Source organism: Oncorhynchus gorbuscha, linkage group LG24, assembly GCF_021184085.1.
Source record: "Oncorhynchus gorbuscha isolate QuinsamMale2020 ecotype Even-year linkage group LG24, OgorEven_v1.0, whole genome shotgun sequence".
In the NCBI taxonomy this organism is placed as follows: Eukaryota; Metazoa; Chordata; class Actinopteri; order Salmoniformes; family Salmonidae; genus Oncorhynchus; species Oncorhynchus gorbuscha.
The window spans coordinates 4,678,390-4,696,702 of NC_060196.1; the positions used below are offsets into that span (position 1 = coordinate 4,678,390).

General features: G+C 42.3%; 1 protein-coding gene across 2 annotated transcripts in view; it reads left to right on the forward strand.

Annotated features, from left to right (window-relative positions):
* Positions 1 to 17,859, forward strand: part of LOC124012310 (rho GTPase-activating protein 10-like) — a 65,659-nt gene extending 47,800 nt beyond the window's left edge. Inside the window, exons 18-23 of one of the 2 annotated variants that reach the window (XR_006834700.1) lie at positions 1,317 to 1,476; positions 3,843 to 3,972; positions 6,875 to 7,031; positions 13,350 to 13,453; positions 14,405 to 14,505; positions 16,243 to 16,261. Coding sequence is in view for 1 of the 2 variants with exons in the window: in XM_046325790.1 (XP_046181746.1) it covers positions 1,317 to 1,476; positions 3,843 to 3,972; positions 6,875 to 7,031; positions 13,350 to 13,433; positions 14,405 to 14,505; positions 16,243 to 16,331 (721 nt within the window). In the remaining variant the exon portion in view is untranslated. Of the gene's footprint in view, positions 1 to 1,316; positions 1,477 to 3,842; positions 3,973 to 6,874; positions 7,032 to 13,349; positions 13,454 to 14,404; positions 14,506 to 16,242 lie in introns of both variants that reach the window. The other variant, XM_046325790.1, reaches the window with a different exon arrangement.
* Positions 17,860 to 18,313: the final 454 nt, after the last annotated feature.

Consider the following 18,313-nt stretch of genomic DNA (forward strand, 5'->3'; position numbering starts at 1 on the left):
ATAGTAGCAAATTGAAGATAAGTAACATGATCCTCGTTCCCTGAGGCAATCAAAGTCTGGAGGATCTTATTTCTTAGAGAACCTGCCCCAGGGTTCTCAGAGTAGAAGTAAAAAGGCATTTAAGTGCAGCAATTGAAATTGAATTTAGATTATCCAGCATGAAATTCTTCCGACTGGATTATTTTTTATTGAAATTGGCTGTGTGTGTGTGGGGGGGGGGTTGACTGTGAGCTTGTCCTGCAGGGAGAGAGGCAAAGCCAAAATTTCACACCCCTGTCTGAAATGGTTTAAGAAATGTGATAAAGGAAAGGTTCACTAGGTGACATATTTAGGTTTGCAAAGGCTCCCTTTCATGCATTTCCACCGTCACTCTGCTGAATGACAATTTGTCATTTTATACATTTAAGGAGAATATCTTAACTGGTCTAATGACTGATTCTTAATTTGTCTTAAATGTATGTTCTTAGTATACAAAATTGTAACTTAGAATCATTAAAACAATGGTTGATTCACTTGATTCGTTGTAACTCAAAATTATTGATTGAATTTGAGGTTTCTGTTTAAAAACAAATGCAGCAACACCTCATGGCACAACTCCTCCCCTGCATGTGACCTACTTGTGGTGTGTGTGTGTCCTGACGTATGTGGAACTGAGAGGCGCGCACACACACATTTTATTGTTTTTAAATGTATGTAAATTGTAGTCTTGTCTGTCTTTTTCGTTGTGTGCAGGAACCCAGTAAGACTAGCTTTGGCAATTAGTTTAAGGCTAATGGGAATCCCAAAAAATCTAATCTCTGCAGTTTTTTGCAACTCTTCAGTCATTCTAAACTCAAGCAATAATTCCTCCCCTGGAAAAAAGCAACCCAATTTAGCGTCCACTTACTGTGAATCGGATGAAAGGCAACTGAAAAAGTTCCGTTTGAAGTGACAAAGTTTAAGAGAGAAGGTCAATGTTCAAGAACAGTCTATGGAGTGGTGAACTGGGTAATGATGTCAGTAAGAACTCTAGCTAACACATGAGGCCAAGCCAGAGATGCTGTTCGAGACACCTCTGACTGACATAACAAGGTGGTAGCAACACCTTCCTTCCTTGGCAAACTGTCAGACAGACGTTAGTAAGCTGTCAGACATGGAGTAATCTGATTTTCAAAGTGAATTTGACATTTTCTAGCTGAATTCTTTATAGTATACAGGCCTTCTAAAGAGTATATGTATCCCCCTGTATAAAACATTTTTAAACGTCAGGGAAAAGCACTCTAAATCAATTGTCTATGAATTCATGAATTGTTATCGTCCCTGGTCTCCCCATGCAGTGTGGCGGCCCACAGTAAGTTGAACCTGATGACGGTGGCCAACCTGGGTGTGGTGTTTGGTCCCACTCTGATGAGGCCCCAGGAGGATACTGTGGCTGCCATCATGGACCTCAAGTTCCAGAACATTGTGGTGGAGATCCTCATCGAGCAACACGAGAAGGTAACTGCTGGATTCTTCTCTTGAACGAAACCGACGTCCGAACGCACTCCTGAGCAGTGGTGTAATGTACTTGCAACAAAAAACTACTTAAGTATTTTTACTCATCTGCACTTTACTATTTATATTTTTGACACCTTTTACTTCACTACATTCCTTAAGAAAATAATGTACTTCTTACTCCATTTTCCTGACACCCAAAGTACTCGTTACATTTGAAAGCTTAGCAGGACAGAAAAATGGTCCAATTCACGCACTTATCAAGAGAACATCTTTAGGTCATCCATACTGCCTCTGATCTGGCAGACTCACTAAACACGTTTCATTTGTAAATGATGTCAGTTGGAGTGTGCTCCATAATAAAAAAAAAGAGAATTTAAAAGAATGATGCCGTCTGATTTGCTTAATATAAGGAATTGTAATACTTAAGTTACTTTTGATCACTTATATTTTAGCAATTACATTTACTTTTGATACTTTAAGTATATTTAAAACCAAATACCAAATGACTTTTTCTGAAGTAGTATTTTACAGGGTGACTTTTACTTGAGGATTTTTTTTAAGGTATTGTTACTTTTACTCAAGTATGACAATTGGGTACTTTTTCCACCACCGCTCCTGAGCTTGTCCCCCTGACCACAGAAACATCTATAGACCCTTCCTCTAATATTGTTCCTCAAAGCTGCAACCAGAGGAAAGCTTGTCTAAAACCCACCGCTAAACGCACTGCTGAGACTTTTCTCCAGTGCTGGCAATGGGATTTTGAGGACATTGCTCTGACATTTTAGGCAATATTCTTCACATTTTATGATTAAAGTAAAACTTAATGAAATCCCTGTTTGTCTTGGGCTAGGGCTCTAAGACAAATGAAACTAAAGCAGCTTATTGATAAGAAGCATTACATAGTTATCTGTGTTTTACATAATGTAGAGATGATCACTTTGAGCTGACTACAGAACCTGGCTGACATCATTCCACCTGCCCAGTGGTTGACTTACAAAGCAGGGATTCTCAGGTTGCCCCTTTTTGTGCTTCAAAACGATATCCAGTATGTCATGGTACTCTGACATCTACAAGGGTACATGGAAGGTCCTTTGCCTAACCTACAGGGTTTAAGTCCCGTTTTGAGCCATGCTACGACAGAACTGTAATCTGCTTTTAATGTAAATAGTCATCTGCCTACATCTATAGAGGGGCTCAATTCCCAGAGCCAAAACAGAAAGGGCTGAGGTTAGTATGTGATCTGTGCTAAGTATTCTGGTCAGCTATAAGATGCCAAGAGTACCGCTAAACTCAAACATGAATTGACTATGACTTGATCCTCTATTTCTAATAGTCCAAATAATAGAAAGCGCTCAACCTTCAACCACCAAGCAATTCAAGTTTTGGTGAGGACACTTCCATAAATGTTCCAGAACCTCACCATACACACCAAGGTGATGAACGACTTGGTGTCAGAGCCAGAATGAAATACCCTTGGAAGCTTTAAGAAAAGCGCTGAGCTGCGAGACGAGAGGTGAGGGAGTTTTGCAGACAGACATTAGCTTTCCTCTCAGGCCCAGCGCCTCCCTCCCCTTCTCTCTCTCCTTCTCGCCAGACTGTTGATACCCCCAGATGCTAGCAGACGGTGTTTTACATTCACATCCATCTGCAGAGATGGTAGGGGGAGAGATTGCTGAAACTCTGCTGCTCTCAACCATATCAGATTTCTCTCACTGTAACATACTTTTTTCTCCCAACTTCCTTTTACTTTTCTCTCGCTCTCTCCCCTCCCTCTTTACCTAAACTATTTCAACTCCACATCTGAAGTTAGTCTGTATGTAAAAACATCTGCTATGTAAACTAGCTGTACTGTGAGCCGCCTCCAATCCAGACCTACTGCCAGTCAGTGGGTCAGCCGCTCCTAGCCACCTCTGGCTCCTGTTCATTAGGCACTAAACTGAGCTAAAACCGAGAGTTTGTCCAATGAAGAAAAGTCATTTTTATCTATTGTAAAATGTGGGTGCCCTAATAAACATGCTGCTTTCAGCAGAATCCCTAGACTGGATTTGGTCTTAGTGTTTCGGGGTCTGAGTTTATTTTAACCCTGATGTAAGTTGCAAAGGAAGATCCAGTGTGTTTTCTTAGTACGCAATAAGTGAGCAAAGAGCATGTCAACTGTCTCTAGAGATACACATGCTGCTGGGCTAAAGCGCTTTGCTATCTGACTTGTCAAATGTGAGCTCTTAAAAAACACACGTTACTAAGGTCAAATGAGGACATGCCTCTGCTCAATATGCTCCATCTTTGCTTTGAGGGAGTAGTTAAACACATTTTCGTTATGCAAACACAGTATCCCCGCCACTCACACATGCTTTCTCTTGTTTCAGATCTTTGGAGATGTCCCAGGCCAGTCTTCCCCAGGGCTCTCTGGCCCCACCAGGCAGTCCAAGAAACTGTCTGTTCGACAGAACCGACCCCTTGCCGTCTATAACCCAAAGAAAGTGGACCTGCAGGCAGGTAAGAGACAGAGCCCTAACGTTACAGCCTTAGCCAGCCTTGCTGAAAGGTTGAGTTGGAATGAGGGACCCCTACTCTCATGACAAGTATTTGACTCGGCGATCCCAGTAAAGGTTCCTGTACTATATAAAGCAGTCATGAAGCTAGTGTTGTGCCTTAGAAAACCTGCACAATAGCTTTATAGATCATCACTAATATAAAGGGGACAGCTGTACCACTACTGTACCAGGCGCCTCCTCCCACACTGCTCTACCAGGAGAGCCTGGTGACTTAACCTGCTGCCCTACTGTAAACTCCAGATCCCCAGCCCCCATCAGATCCTCCTCCTGGAACATGACCTAAAGGAGGTTGAATCTGTTTACCAGACTGATTCCTCCGGCCATATTGCTCCAGGGTTTTACTTTTGGGGTATTTTAATATCTGGGATGAAAAATATATAATCCTTTCTTTAACCAAATTGTGTTCTGGGTCTGGATGTTTTTAAAGTGATGTCTAACTACCTGGCGGAGAACGTTTTAATTGTTAAATGTATGTGTGGGCAAATATACCCAGTAGATATGGGCGACTACGCTGAAGGCTGCGTCCGTACCTAGATTTTGTATCCAATGAAAACTGATAAGCCAAGGGCTTTTTTCTATGGGGCTGATAATGTTTGAAGGAGAACGGAGAGAACTGATTGCATCCATAGATTTGTCTAATTTTTACATATGCAACTTGTGTGTGAAGTTGAAATGAGTTAAACATTTGACCGACTACAATGAACAGTGAGGAAGATATGTTTCTCATCCTATTTCACCCGTCTTTGTGTGGCCGTAGCTTCAGCCCCTTGAAAGGGAAATTTATTTACACATCTGCAATGGGGCAACTGGCCAACGGGTATTGGGTTTCTGAGGACACGGCAGTTTGGAGTGCCAGGAATATCATATTTTCCTGGATCAAATCATTCACAATCAAGTTTTGTTTTATACCTTACTCTATTTTCTCTCTGTGATTGAAATCTTACATTTTGCCAAAACTCAGGTGAAGCAGAACATATATGTTGACGCGTTATTAAACGATATGACTGCCAGGGTTTGGAAGACAATTAACCAGGTACTTTTGATCATTTTCTTGGCCAGTTCAATCGTGTGTTTAGCTTTTAGCATTAGCCAGGGTTGTATTCATTGGTCATCAAATGGAAGACTACTTGAACTTGTCCAATACTAAACACTTGTTTGCGCTTTCTGTATTATAGGTTTTGCTACAGTACCTTGGTTTCCATCCAATTAGCGACAGATTTTCATGCGAATATTGTCAAATCTGTGTAAAACGATATGCTCATCTCCCACCTGATGTTTCCATCAAACTGAATCATTGTGCAGAAAGGCTGTGCGTGGATGTCAGTGCACATTAAAAAAAAATAGTTTTGCGGTTAAATTCCCATGTACCAAAAAAATGGTTTCCATTGAATTATTAACTCTACTGATGGTTTTGTCACAAACTGTTACGTTATATAGCAGATGTTCCTATTCTGGTCTTATGTACGCTCTAGCCAACAGCTGTGTGGATGGGCTACCTAAAAGATTATTATGGATAAGAACAAGGTTCTTTTTTTTTTGTCGAACAGCAATGATCATGTCAGCAGAATATATTTATTTTATTGGAAAGGGCATCAATCTCATCACCGTGCCCTTTCACCACCCTGTGAAGTTCATCGTAGCTTATTTCATCTGTAGCCTAAAACTGCATGCTTTCCCGTGTCAATGTACTGTTAGACTCCAAGTGTACTGTGATATGATAGTTATTATATCAATATTACCGACATGTCGAATGAACAAATTGTCTGCCAGCATTTATACAATACCAGCATTTCCTGTTTCCACCAACGCAGTTGTGACTTTAAAAAATAAAATAAAAGATTATGTGTAAGGTAATTAATCCACATAATGGCACAGTCATTGTGGACAAAGCAGATGTTCCTTTTTACAACAAGTCTCTGGTTTTGATTATTTGCTTCTATTTGGGCTGTGTTTTCTAGTAAAGTAATGAAGTAATTCTGAATAGCTCATTTGGATCGTGTAAACATGGAAAATGAGTTTTGTTCGACTGCAATATCCTCTTGATAGATGCTTCTTCTTAACTCTATACAGCTGACGGTAGTGAATGTTTTTAATAATGGTAGAAGAGAAGGGGTTTAACTGGTTCCAGAGGCTCTAAAACCCAGAAAGTCATCCATCTTGTGCTCAGTGCAACCAACAAGCAACAGTTGCTTTTCTCCGAAAGCTAAACGGTTTCTTGTAGTTGTGTAGACTTTGTTTCGATACAATCGGGGCTAGATGTCATATAATCATGTATGTGTCTTTCATATAATCAGTCATCTGATCTATAAGACCTACTGTATACGGGCCGAAAAGCTACAGTATTTTATGAATGTCCCTTTTATGATCATGATTGTCTTCGACAAACTGAAACGCTTTCTTCCACAGTGCAGCACAGCGCTGTCAGCCATTAGCTTTTAGTGGAGTCCAGGGGGGGGGGGACTGCCTAAACGTCACTCATTCAATATAGACTCTCATAATCCAGAATGGCCACCCTGTTGCTTTGATCGGTGTGGTGGGAAAGGGAACGACACTTCCAAATTTAAACAAGCAACTTCCTTTAACTTTTCATTGCTGCTTAGGATCGTTTGTCCCTCTGTTTTTAAAAACCGGAACTAAGAGTTGTACTGGACAGTGAACTTGGCCTGGAACCTCCTAGCGTCCCGTAGTCATGGTGATCTCCTGATCATCCACTGCCACATTCAGCTGCTGTAGCGGCACAGGGTCATCCACAGAGCCACGTTTAGCCTTGCTCCCCTAAATAATGGACAAAGACGTTCTCGTCCAATTTGCTCTCAATGACTAACAGCCTTACCTCTCCTCAGTGTCATCGCCGTCACCTGATGTCGGTTCCAACTCGGATGAGATGTCTCTAGGCAGCAACGAGTCTGTGTCGTCCCAGTCGACTGCCTCGGGGACGCCTCCGGAGAAGGCCAACCATGGTCGCATTCTCGCCAGCCTCAGCACAGGAGACAGCCCGGGGTAAGTGGGTCTACATGGAGAAATGGCTGCGGTTAACCTCGGTATCAGTCTACCTAACCCCCCACTACCATTCACATTTAAGATCTGTAGCCGTCTGGCTTCACTCTCTCAAACTCGGGCAGTCTGGAAGAGCTGACGTGTTGCAGTGGGATTGAGCGTTTTCTCGACTCACACCACTTAGTCACTGACGGGGACATGTTGGTGTTGCTGGCTCCATTCATACAGCAAACCTTCATATCTCTTTAATTGAAACTCTATCTCTGTCTCTGAGACTCTTTGAACTGAATATATATATATATATAACCTGCCCAAGAAAATATGCATTTTATTATTATTTTTTATGTGGTGCAAAGTAAATTGATGCCCACTTCCTCCTGTCTACCCCTCCCAGCCCCTACGTACATAGGCATATCTTTCAATTTCCTTGCTTTCTCACTCCTCGCTCTCCTCGCGCTCACTCTCTCCCCCCTCTCTATCCAACCCTTCTCTCTGAAGTCCTTGGTTTCTTTTAGTTGTCTCCAGCCCACAGCTTGCCTTGAATGCTGATGCGACAGCTAATAATAATATTGGGTTAGACTGCAGATGTTGGGCTGCTTTTTGTCTCTGCAGTGTCACATAACTTTATTTCACAAGGTGAATCTGCAGACATTTCTCTGACTCCCCCTACCCCTCGCCCACTTTTCCTCCTTTCCTCTCTGAGATGCTCAGAGTGCAATGAGTTCTTCTCACAAGACATACGAGCTATAAAACAATTAGCACGTACTTAACTGAGGAGGAAAAAAATATTTCTCTTTGGTTTTCAACGTCTCTCTGTCTCTGTGTGTGTGTGTGTGTGTGTGTGTGTGTGTGTGTGTGTGTGTGTGTGTGTGTCGCAACTCTAGCCTTGGCTCAAAGTCGCCATGGTAGACAGACGGAGCTACAGTGGGTTACATAACCAAGACTAGTTTTCTTCCATGTTTTCCCACATCGTGGCTTCGCCTCTCTTCCAGTGGAACGGAAGGAGTGACCGGGAGGGGCTCGTGAATATCGCCATTATTTGTTTGAGAGACTGTGGCGGTGCGTCAGCCGTGTAAATCGTATTGGCTTTGAAATATATTCTAGTTCACTCTTATAGCTCAGCTCTGACCTTTATGAAGACTGCCGTGTGTGAGAGCATGGCAGGGAGCACCTTTCTGGTGGAGGGCACGGCACCGCCACTCTACACCAAAAAAAAGGCGTGGGAGGTGGAATGTGTGTACAACAGGTAGCCTGTTTTCAGATCAATTTGTGCTGCCTTGGCAATTCCTGTTTAGCTTGACAGTGACATTGACCATAGGAGTTGCCAGAACAGCACAAACAGATCTGGGACCAGGCTAGAATAACTACTTAACCAGCCTCGACACTGGAACGGGAAGTCAGTGATTTAGTGCTTACTGCTCAATACCTGGAATTGTACCTAATTAATAAATCTGTTAAGCTTTAACCTGGAAAAAATGACATTCTACACAAGTTGAACTAGAACTCTCTACATCACACTATTTTCTGATTTATCATCTCTGCTAACTTCAGTGTCTCATCTCATCCCCCAAATTCACCATCTGGATATCCCTGTGGCAGCCATTTCCAGACCTGGAGAGTGAGACTGTAATTCTCCCCCATCCCTCTGTCATGGCGGACAGCCGTGGATCATAGAACAGGGTTTCCTGCCCACCCAGATTGATGGCAGTTGTTTTTTGGTGCTTACCAGCTCAAATCAAATGTATTTGTCACATGCGTGTGTTTAGTGGATTATTGTGTGTGTAGCAAAATGCTTGTGTTTCTAGCTCCGACAGTGCAGTAATATCTAAGTTTCACAACATGTGTATTTTGGGTAAATCTAAGTAAGGAATGGATTAAGAATATATACATATGTCAGAGCGGCAGCATTGGACTGAGTGCTATAGAATACAGTATATACATATGAGATGGGTGATGCAATATTTACACACTACTATTCTAAGGCATCTTAGTCACTTTAGAGTACAGTTTATACATATGAGACCCTGCCCACCACTCCTCCTCCAATCAGTGATGTGGAAAGTCTCTCTTAGCCCAGAAAGAGGGCCAATAGAAAGTCCCCCATTCACAGACCCTACCAGGCCTGGAGGCTGTGGGGTTGAATTCCTTTCCTGCCATACGGTAATGAGAACCAGCAGTGCACCTCTTTTGTACAGTGACTGCCCCCATATCCACAAGATTATAAAACTAGTGAGAGCTGAACTGGTGGCCGGAGGTCTGCTAGTGTCTAATCCCAGGTATCATCTCCTGTCCTGCTGTTGTGCCCTTGGGCAAAGGCACTTAATGCCTAAGCTGCTCTTGATCCAGGGGCACTGCTCTGCTCTCAATCCAGAGGCACTGCTCTGGGGCTTACCCTGTGCTTCTCGACGTGAGTGTTTATTTGTGGGGGGTTTAGATGGGCAGTTGGACAAGTTTCAGTTTTTCACAAAATGGACACAGCCTAGCAATTCTATTCTATTATAGGTTTATTTTTTTTTAAGTATGCTTCCACTGAAAATCTAACTTCAGACATACACTGTACAAAACATTAGGAACACCTTCCTAATATTGAGTTGGGGCATGAACTCTACAAGGTGTCTAAATCATTCCACAGGGATAGTGGCCCATGTTTACTAAGTGTTTCCCACAGTTGTGTCAAGTTGGCTGGATGTCCTTTGGGTTGTGGGTCATTATTGATACACATGGGAAACTGTTGAGCATGAAACTCGGTAGCATTGCAGTTCTTGACGCACTCTACCTGGTAAGCCAGGCAAATACCGCCATACCCTGTTCGGTTCCCCCTCGGGACAGTTGAGCTAACATAGGCTAATGCGATTAGCATGGGGTTGTATTGTCAATTTACATTAGCTAATACCATTCTATTGTTTGACGAGTGTGCACAATTATGAACCTTAAGTTATTAATAAACCAATTAGGCACATTTGGCAGTCTTGATACGTTTTTAAGATTAATGCAATGGTTCATAGGATCAGTCTACAACTTTGCACATACAATGCTGCCATTTAGTAGCCCAAACCAATTTTTTCTGGGCTGAAATAAAACATTATGGCCTTAATCACATTTCAAAGATTGTACCAAAAAATATTTTATTTGTATCCTCTTTTACCATATCTGTGTTATTCTCCTACATGTTCACTACCTTCAAAGTGTTTCCTTTCAAATGGTATCAATAATATTCATATCCTTGCTTCAGGCAGTTAGATTTGAGTGTCATTGAAAAGGGGTTAAGTCTTGCACATTCACCCTCAATGACATTCACCCTCAATGACATTCACCCTCAATGACATTCACAATCCATGTCTGTCTCAAGGTGTAATCTTTTTAACCCTTCTCCTCCCCTTCATCTACACTGACTTTTGAAGTTGATTTAACAAGTGCATCTGGATTCACCTGGTCACTCTGTCATGGAAAGAGCAGGTGTTCCTAATGTATTGGAAGTTGTGTTTGTAATCATATTTCAATAGGAAACACATTTTTGTTGATTTTAAAAACAACAACCAATGTGTAATTCGAGGTTCTGTGATATTGTGGTTAACGAGACACCAAAAAATGTATTTTCCTGTGTCTGGCTTAGTTGTAATTTGTTTTTGGATAAATCCATTTTCCACTCCGTTAATGTGACTGGTTTCTAGGGCAACCATGTTGAATTCATTGAACTTTCCCAACCATTCATCCTGTAATCATTTCAGTATCTATTTAATTGACAGGTCTTTTCCAGATCTTCATAGTTGCCATTTCATTAATAGTCTTCGCTTGTGTAGTAAAGTCAACTTTTGACTTAATGTTTCGATTTGAGTATCTGTTTTTTGCATGTGTGGTAAGTGAGGTGAGCGTACCCTCGTCTACACACTAACATGCAATTGTGTGAGTTTGCCTGTTTTAGTGCCTGTATACTGTATACACAAGCACCTACACACATCCCCTCTGCCCCTCATCCCCCTACCTTAGCAGTAAAGAGTGCATCTCCGCACCTCTCCTCAGGTGGGCAAAGTAACAGTGCTCCTGTTCAGCTGTTGGCCCAGGCAGAGGGCCAACACACTGAGGATAATGAGTGGATTTTCTGCACTGCAGTGCCCCCCCCACCCCCACCCCAATGCTGATGTGGAGCAGCTGAGACACCAGTGGTCCCTCTCCACTCACACACACACAGTCTGCATAGCTATAAATCACCCACACCATCCGGCATCCACTGCACTGACTGGACCTGACTAGAACCTGATGGAGGGAGAGGTTGTATAGAGGGGGACAGATAGATGGAGAGGCCATGTCTACACTTGAGAGTTAATGCAGTTTTTGTATTCTGATCGTGGAATTCTGAACACGTCATGTATCTACACCTACATTTTAAATGTGTCTACTGTGGTCAGTGTCCAGGTTCCCTTTTCCCGCTATGTTAAAATGCATGTAGCCCTGACGACCACAAATGCATCCCTGACGACCACATGCATCCCTGACTACCACCTGAAGTGGCCAGACAGATCTGAACACAATCAAACAACAGACTTTTGTGCATCGAGACCAGTCTATTCAATACGGTCTTCGTATTCTGATAGCCGAAGTCATGGCCAGAGAGAGGTAAGGACTATGTTCCCCCAGGCCCTCCCAAGCTGCTCCCTCTAATTGTATTTTAGTGTCTCTATGGGAGCAGCGGCTAGAAGCAATTTACTCATTGCGCTGTATTAGCATGGGCACCGGGCAGGGAAGGAGGGAGGGCGGCTTGACGCTGGCTGTCCCTCTCAGCCTCTCTGTGCCCTGGCTGGCCCTGCTCAGTCTCTGGAGGTTAAAGTAGGACGAGACTTGACGCAGAGAGCATAAAAGAGCGCAGACACACTCTCTGCCACCGCCGTCACCCTAGCAGTAAAGAGCGTATAGCACAATATGAGATCTTTACTAGTAATGGTTAATAGGATTGATGTGAATGGTCATGTCTATAGGGTGTCCTCTTATATCCATTTAGTGAAGATGTTATAGGCTGTGACCTCTAGTAATGGTTCTCTAGAACATTCTCCAACTTGGCGATACTGGTTGTTCTGTTTTTTTTTTTTGTCTGCCCTAAGAACAGTGGAAGTTGTTCCTAGGGGGAAAATACCATTTATGGGTCAATCGCATGTTCTTTTATACCATTGGACTAATCCATACATCAAATATCAGTCAAATAAGTGGTTACGATGTAGGACATTATTTTTCAAAAATATTCAAACAGTGCTTCATTAATAAAGTGAGGACAGCTGTGAACTTCCCTGGATTTGAATAATTAGGCACCTGCTCTGTTTTATTCATAGGTTGTGCCGCTCATCTGTTCCCCCCTCTCTCTGTTCCGCAATCATGTTAAAGGCTGTTGAATTGCCCTTAGATGGTGTGCTAGTCAGACAGGGGAGTCAAGGGCATTATCAAAGAAACTGTTAATTCAGCCCCAATATGAGACTTTTTCTTTTTAGATCTGATGAATTGTCAATATATTTTTTTTTTCTAAAGTGATGACCCTTGATTCTGTGCCCTGCTGTGCTTCACAAAGGGCCACATCTCTCCTTTTTGTTTTGCTCTTTCCTTTTTGAAACACTTGTCCTTTAAAAAAATTTTTATCTCACATAAATAAACTTGTGTAGAATTTTCTAAATGTGCCCTTCACTACAGAATTGTTTTTTTTTTTTTAACTGTACAAAGGTAATTAGAACACAACCTGTGCGTTTCTGTAAGCCTTGCCAAGGCTGTGTAGATTCTGGAGGTGGAATATTAATTGGCTGCATGTGAAAGTAACTTGCTGTTAAGTGTGGCGCTCTTCCCAGCCTCATCTCTCTGCCACACACTGTCCCCTGCTGAAATCCCCTCTGGCTTTACCCCCACAGCTCAGGGGCACCAGCCATTAAAACCTCACACTCTACCTCTCACTCCCGAACAATTGCTAATGATTTCAGTGTAACTTATAGCAGTTTTGAGATGGCTGTGTACTTTTTTTATTTTTTTTTATGTTGATTGAGCATGTTTAACTTAAACAACTTGAAATATGCGTTTGAGAAGGGAATTCACCTTTCAACTTAACGATGGCGGTCACCTAGACCTTCTCACTGCAGTAAAATACAGATGGGAGGACATTAACCATTCAGTTAAACATGCCGCAACAATCTGAGTTCATAGGCTTCACACAGGCCAGGGAAAAGACTAAGACCCACTACTGGGTGGATGCAGTGGTCACTGACATTGTGTTGGCAGACCACTGTCTGGTGTCATTGCGACACTACTGTATGTATCTGGTTATAGATGTGCTGTTCCCTCTGACTGCAGGGCCTGCATCGCTGTAGCAGCCTCGCGGCTCAACTCTGGAGCCTTGACCAAAGCCAGTTCTGATGGGGTCAAGAGCGTGGACGGGTAAGCGCGCGCACACACAGGTATTTGAATGGACTCTGTGGGAACTCTGTAGACATGTAGCCCATAACTGTTATCCATAGCTGAGCTACCTACCAGACAAAGATTAATTCAAGCTTTCAAATTATGCTGAGGAAATTGCACATGGCCAAGTCATTATGGGCAATCCATTATGTTATTTAATATATACAAAAAGCCTGTTCCTCCAGATACAGTAAGAATACCCTCTATTCAAAAGAACAAATCCCAAAGTGCAGGTGAAGATTGTTGCGGTGACAACTTGGCATCTGCAGAAGTTTTTCAGTTTGAATAGATATTATGTTTTGGTCTCCAGCGCTCTCCAACGTTGTTGTTGCAGAGTGTAGTTATATGAAATATTTGTCAGGATATGAGGTATTGAAGGCTGAGTTTTCTACATAGTTCTCAACTGGCAGCAGGCATTACTGTTTGCAAAACAACAACCTTGCAGAATAAACATGTTGTTTTGTCAAGGCCAGAAAAGCATCTTCTCTAACCTTTGCAGGGCTATGCATGCATATGTCTTAGACAACCCTTTTACCTCACATTCACTTTAAGAATGTAGCCTCAAAGTGTGTCTGTTACCACTACGGGTAGAATTTTTCATAAAACCGTGCCAGGAGAGGAACTCAAGAATTCCATTCGGCTGTTCTGTGTAGAAACCTGCTTTAGAATTGCCCTGCTCTTTTATCTCAGTAGAACCATAATGGTTGTCTATCGCTGTGGCCTGACGCACGTCTGCAGTCTGAGATGGTGGTGGACTCGCTCGCCAGGTTCAGAGAGCGGCCAGACAACAGTCCTCTTGGTTCGCGCCAGCCCCTGAGATACCCATAGTCATTTTGCTCATTTTCTCCCTGCTGTTTCAGTACTGATCACCTAGCCTAGATTGAACCGTGCAGTAATCCTCTGATCTCTCCCAAGGCCCTGCCAGCTCACTGATTGTCTTCATTTTTCAGTGTCACCGGTGGCGGCGGCAAGAGAGCCATGGCGGTGTACCCGTGCGAGGCCGAGCACGAATCTGAGTTATCCTTCCAGGTCGGAGCAATATTCAGCGCCGGTAAGTGTTATCGCTCCGACAACGGTCGCTCACTCCTGAAATCTCAAAGAACCGCCCGGCATATTGGATTCCGTGAGGGAACCGGTAACAGGACAGCCCAATCTGATCTTGAATCAGACTGAGTGAGAGAGGAGGGGTAGAGTGACTCTCCAGTCAATCTGAAAGGACTCGACAGAGCTCTAGTCAGTCGAGGGAAATGGATTTGATACACGAGTCTTTACAACAAGAGGATTATGATACAATGTGACCATGGCTGGGTATTACCAGCCAATTATCATTGAGGGCTTACTCAAGTATGCATATGGGCTGGGGTTCCTGAAGATGCAAGACACTTGCCTAGCTTCCCATCCAAATGCCTCTTGCCAAAATGATGTTTCCTCTCCACGATGAGTCTGGATTTGCCCTATGATTTCAAAATGCCGTTCTGATTGGTCCCAAAAAACGATGGGTTGGGCCAGAGCCAGCCTCCATGATGACTTTATCAACTGTGATTTGTTAGACTGAATCGCTGTTTTTTTCAATTTTAAAACAACTCCCCTCTGACTTCTAAGATGTCAGATTCAGACTGAATGTATATAGCAATTTAATAGAGCAGAGGAATTAAATTCAGGGTGAGTGGTCAGGCAAGGGAGACTCTACTAATAAAATATTATCTGGTATGGGGTTTTCCAATTGAGTTTAACTGAGGTGTTTGAGATTGTAACTCAGACGGAAAATATAAAATGTACGCCCTCGTGCCAAAAATATTTGAAAAATATGATTCCCTGTCGTATTGAGAATCCAACCATCTCAAAGCCACACAGTCAATTGGCAGTGCATGGGTCGACAAATGATAGAACCCTTGTCAATAGATGTGTTACAGTATGAGGGCAAATATGGGCAATCTCTTGACTAGAGACCTATATTGGCTTGCGCATACCTAACCAAACATGGTCTCAACCTATTTTTATCAATAATAGTTTTAATAATGGCACAGCTTGATTTAATATCATCTTGGGTTTTCCATCTCATAAGAAATTGTATCGCGTGAAATAATATACACTAAGCAAGGGAGCCAAATACACTATCACATAGTATAAACATTTTAGAGCAATGGGATAGAAAATACTAAAGTTATGCATCAACATATCTCGGCCCATTTCACTTTAGTCAAATATACAGAGTTTGGGTAGGAATCCATTGGTGCTGTATTTTGCTGCCAATATACCTCTGACTATCATCTCATATTCAGGCTGAAGATGGTCCGGCACCATGGGAAGACTAACTTAAACGTTTTCAAACACTTTGCAATGCAGAACTAAAATGAAGAATTCTGATTGGAGAAGTCCCTCCCTGTATGTCTGTTTTAATCCATTTAGTGCCTAATTAACATGTCCCTGTTCTCTGAAAAGCTTTTCTGTGCCAAATACGTTTTATGCAGCCTACAATGATACCCTCGAGTCATTCTCCCAGCAAATGGGGTACATTACCTGAACGGACAAAATGAGGATGATGTGGCACGGGGACATTGCCCATCACGTTCGGTATTTCCTGAGCACAGAAAGTAAAATGTTTATTTCCACCACAATGTCAGTGTTTGCTGAGATGATGGTTGTTTATATACTCTATGTCAACTATAAAGCTCTGAGCAAAACTTTCTCTCACTGACACAGCCATCTGTTTTCTAACACTGATGAAACACACTGCGTTTACTCCTATCTCACCCTGTCTCCTGGTACCTTCTGTTCCCATCTGCAGTGGCACCTTCCAGAGAACCTGGCTGGCTGGAAGGAGAGCTGGAGGGGAAGAAAGGCCTCATCCCTGAAAACTATGTGGAGATGCTGTAGACTAGCCTTGTCCCAGAGCTGTTTGTGCTGTATACCTTTATATGGTCATAGCCATTACCAAACTGTGGAAGTTTGCTATACAGCAAAACATTGAAGTCCTGATTAACAGATCTTGGACCAGGCTAGTGGAAGAGGGGTCTCGTCATCCCTGACAATCTACGTCTAGATGCTGTATGCCAAACACAAGGGTCGCCTGGCCTGCCACCATCTATGGCGGTATCTCGCCCAACTTTCACCTTATTTATACATGGTATCCATGAAGTCTATGTTGAGACACTCCCATTCTCAAATTCATACTTTTTCTTATGCCTTCAACTCTCGTGTTCCCTGCCCGGTGACTACTATGCGTTCATCAACTTTAATGCAGAATAATGATATACCCCCCAGCAATGATGTACAATCTATCTTGGATATAGGAAAGAAACATTTTAAGGTGCCTTACAACACCAAGACAGAGTTGACATGTATTTACTGAATGGGTTTGTTTGGAAAATGCTAAAGAGTTGTGTTCTGTGAAGAATGTCTGGAATACTCTTCAAGAGGTGCTATGATATATTTAATTGGCACATGGATTGCATTTTTTGTTTTACCACAATTATTATTATTTTTTTAAGTATCCACCGTTGTGACTGATTGTACACTGACATGCTGTAGAGGCAGTCATATTGGAATGGTTCTCCTTCGATCAAACCATAGAAATACAAGAACTGTTCTAGTAATTATATTTCTATGGTTCAGACACTCTTCCTCTGCATACTTGTTGACCTAGACATTCAATGATGTCCGAACTTAGACTCGTTATCGGGTCGTTTCCACTTCAAAAAGCACAAGGAGGAGTTCGACACCCACCATCTCAGATTGTGCTGAAATCGTTTCTGTAGTTACAAACCTAAGATTAGCATTCCTGAAATATTATTTGGTTGAAATATAATTTGATCTAAGAATTTAAGCTAATTGATTGCACCCAAATTGGCCATTTAAAATAGGATTTAAATAATCTTCAATAAATATAGTAACATTTTGACCACAGTTCTTCCCACCAATGAGTAAGACATGAGGAATCCAATAGCCACCCACATACTCATCCCCAATTGCACCCCAACAACCAGTTTCAGTTCTCTGTCTAACAAGTAGTATGGAGCTGCGGCCTTGGCGTATTGCAACTTCATCCTATGTAAAGTATTTCCTGTAAATCTGGTGCCACCCCCCCCCCCCCCCATGTTGCTGGTCTCTTGTGTTTGTTAATTAACATGGGTCACAAAATTGGCATGCAACTTTGGGTAAAAAACCAATAGCTTTTGCTCATGATGAAACTAAATTGTGGCCATCCTCATAATTCAAGCCAGTCCTCCATGATAGCAATTCCGGTTGTCCTTCTCTTATGCTTAATCTGTGTCCAGGAAACAGCCCCTCTGTGGTTTATTCCCTTTAAGAAATGTCTGGATTAGTTTCGCCATTCCTGGTGAATAAACAAACCATTAGGCTACAGCAGTTCTAGTGGGTTCAATGTTATGCTCTTCAATGGGAAAATTTTGTTTTTGGGGGTTTAATGGTACAAGTTGCTAATCACACAACATATATATTTTCAAATAATTAAGCAACACCACTGCCATGCAATAGTTTATAATTGTATTGTTTTGTTAGGGTTTGTCACATTTTAGTCACTAGCCCATTCCTACAAGTTTTGTGCTTGTAGGAAAAGTTTTCATGAGAATTGCACCATAGGTGTTGCCCACTCAGAGCTGCCATTTGATGGGTTGAATCATTAGGCTGCTAAGACAAAGACAAACTGAATTGCTTTCATGGAGGACTGTCTTGACTTGTGAGGATGACTACAATTTGTTTTCATCGTGAGCAGTAGCTTTTGGTTTTCTACAAGTTGCAAAGAAAATGTGATTCGTTTAATAAACATGAGACTAGCAATATTTACAAAGGGGTGTGGCAGTAGTAGGAACAGCAACATCAAGTTGACAAAACCTAGT